The sequence below is a fragment of the Buceros rhinoceros genome, unplaced genomic scaffold (genome assembly GCF_000710305.1).
Source record: "Buceros rhinoceros silvestris isolate BGI_N320 unplaced genomic scaffold, ASM71030v1 scaffold1933, whole genome shotgun sequence".
Classification (NCBI taxonomy): domain Eukaryota; kingdom Metazoa; phylum Chordata; class Aves; order Bucerotiformes; family Bucerotidae; genus Buceros; species Buceros rhinoceros.
The window spans coordinates 11,981-13,533 of NW_010404046.1; the positions used below are offsets into that span (position 1 = coordinate 11,981).

The 1,553-nt window shown below is 36.4% G+C and overlaps 1 protein-coding gene across 1 annotated transcript in view; it reads right to left on the reverse strand.

Annotated features, from left to right (window-relative positions):
* The window catches only part of IQGAP2 (IQ motif containing GTPase activating protein 2), a 64,136-nt gene that overhangs the window by 8,169 nt on the left and 54,414 nt on the right, over positions 1-1,553 (reverse strand). Inside the window, exons 28-29 of the mRNA XM_010133214.1 lie at positions 1,502-1,553; positions 463-604 (exon numbers count right to left, since the gene is read on the reverse strand). The exon at positions 1,502-1,553 is cut by the window's right edge and continues 1 nt beyond it. Coding sequence (XP_010131516.1) covers positions 463-604; positions 1,502-1,553 — 194 coding nt within the window. The remainder of the gene's footprint in view (positions 1-462; positions 605-1,501) is intronic.

Consider the following 1,553-nt stretch of genomic DNA (forward strand, 5'->3'; position numbering starts at 1 on the left):
GACAGTTGCATCCTGTTCAAATGCCTGACAGCAGTACGTCAGGAAAGTGTTTTCCTTTGAGAGGGAGAAGAGGACAGTGTGATACTGTCCATCCCTTACAAGGCTACAGAGCTTTTCATCTCTTCTTTCCCAAGGCTGTGGTATTTTAAAGCAGAATGCTTCTACAGCTTCATGGGAAAGCACTTACTAGGTTAGATAATGATCCAGTCATGCTCCAAAAGACAAGTATCGGTTTGTTTATCTTTTATGTTTATCTTAAAATTTCTGGAAGGATTGGCGTTTTCTCTGACATTTGCAAAATTTTGAGTAGGACTGAACACTAACTGGGTTTTGAAAACTGACTGCACTCAGCACCTCAAAAATGAACGTGGGCAGGCAACAGGGTAGAAACATTTTAAAAAAACACCACCAAAAAACAAACAGAAAGCATTGCCAGACTATAGGTTTTTGAACAAAACTTACTTTATCATCAGGCTTTTGAGATCCTGATCTTCACCTTCTCGTAACTCGTATTTGCTTGTTAGGGACAGGGAAATCTCTGTTTTTGCAAGCTGACTGAGTGTGCTTTCCCTGTTGGGGTCATTCGGATCAACAGCTCCTTCCCCTGTAAGGAAATATCTTTTACTTCAGGTTTGCCAGCTTTCCCACGATTCAATGCAGGAAGCAAACAAGAACCTAGATAAATCCCTGTAAGTCATCAGAAATATTAAGTTTATTAAATAGCACACCCATTCCTACCATTGAGAAGTAGGGAGGGTTGTTTTCTTTCTTTAACTCTGAACAATCAAAATAAGACAGCTATATATAAGCCCAGTTAGAATATTTTGGAAATGACACCAATTCTTGCTTTTCAAGCTACTGATGTGCAAGTCTCACACGTTATCTTCTCAAAGAAAATACAAACAATTTAACATTGTTTGTCCTAACATGAAAAAGGAAAGAGTACCAGCTATGGTAACAACCTATTCACTTAGAAGCTGGTATTATCCACGACATGCCAGCTACTTTCTAAACAGATCACATCTTAACCACAGGTAACACAAATTAAATGTCAATCACATTTATTCCTTATAACTTTACAATAGATTTACATAAATTTTCAAACTTCATTTTTATTTAGTAATTAAGTGTCAGAATTTTAAAATGGCTGTTTTAAACATTTGCTGTGCACTCTTTGTAAGTTTCTAGTCAACCCTACCAAGTCTTAAGATGGTGTTATTAAAAATCACCTGTTTTCTACTTGCAATCTGAGCATAACTGCATCATTCTGCTAAAAACATTACTGAAGTTTGGATTTTGAATCACATCATTCATCTTTAGAGTGAATATTGCAGTTAGAAGAAGCTTCAATTATAACGAGCAATGTTACAAAAACTGTTCAAAAAAGAATTTAGTAAATGAAGAAGCTGTCAGCATGAGAAGCACGAGAGTATTTAAATCAAGTCCCTATTTAATTCTGTGCCTAGATTGAGGTTAACCATAAAGATTTAGAACAGCATACCAAGAAAAGATTCTACATCAGGTACTGGTCCCAGCCCTTCCAGCAATTCGTT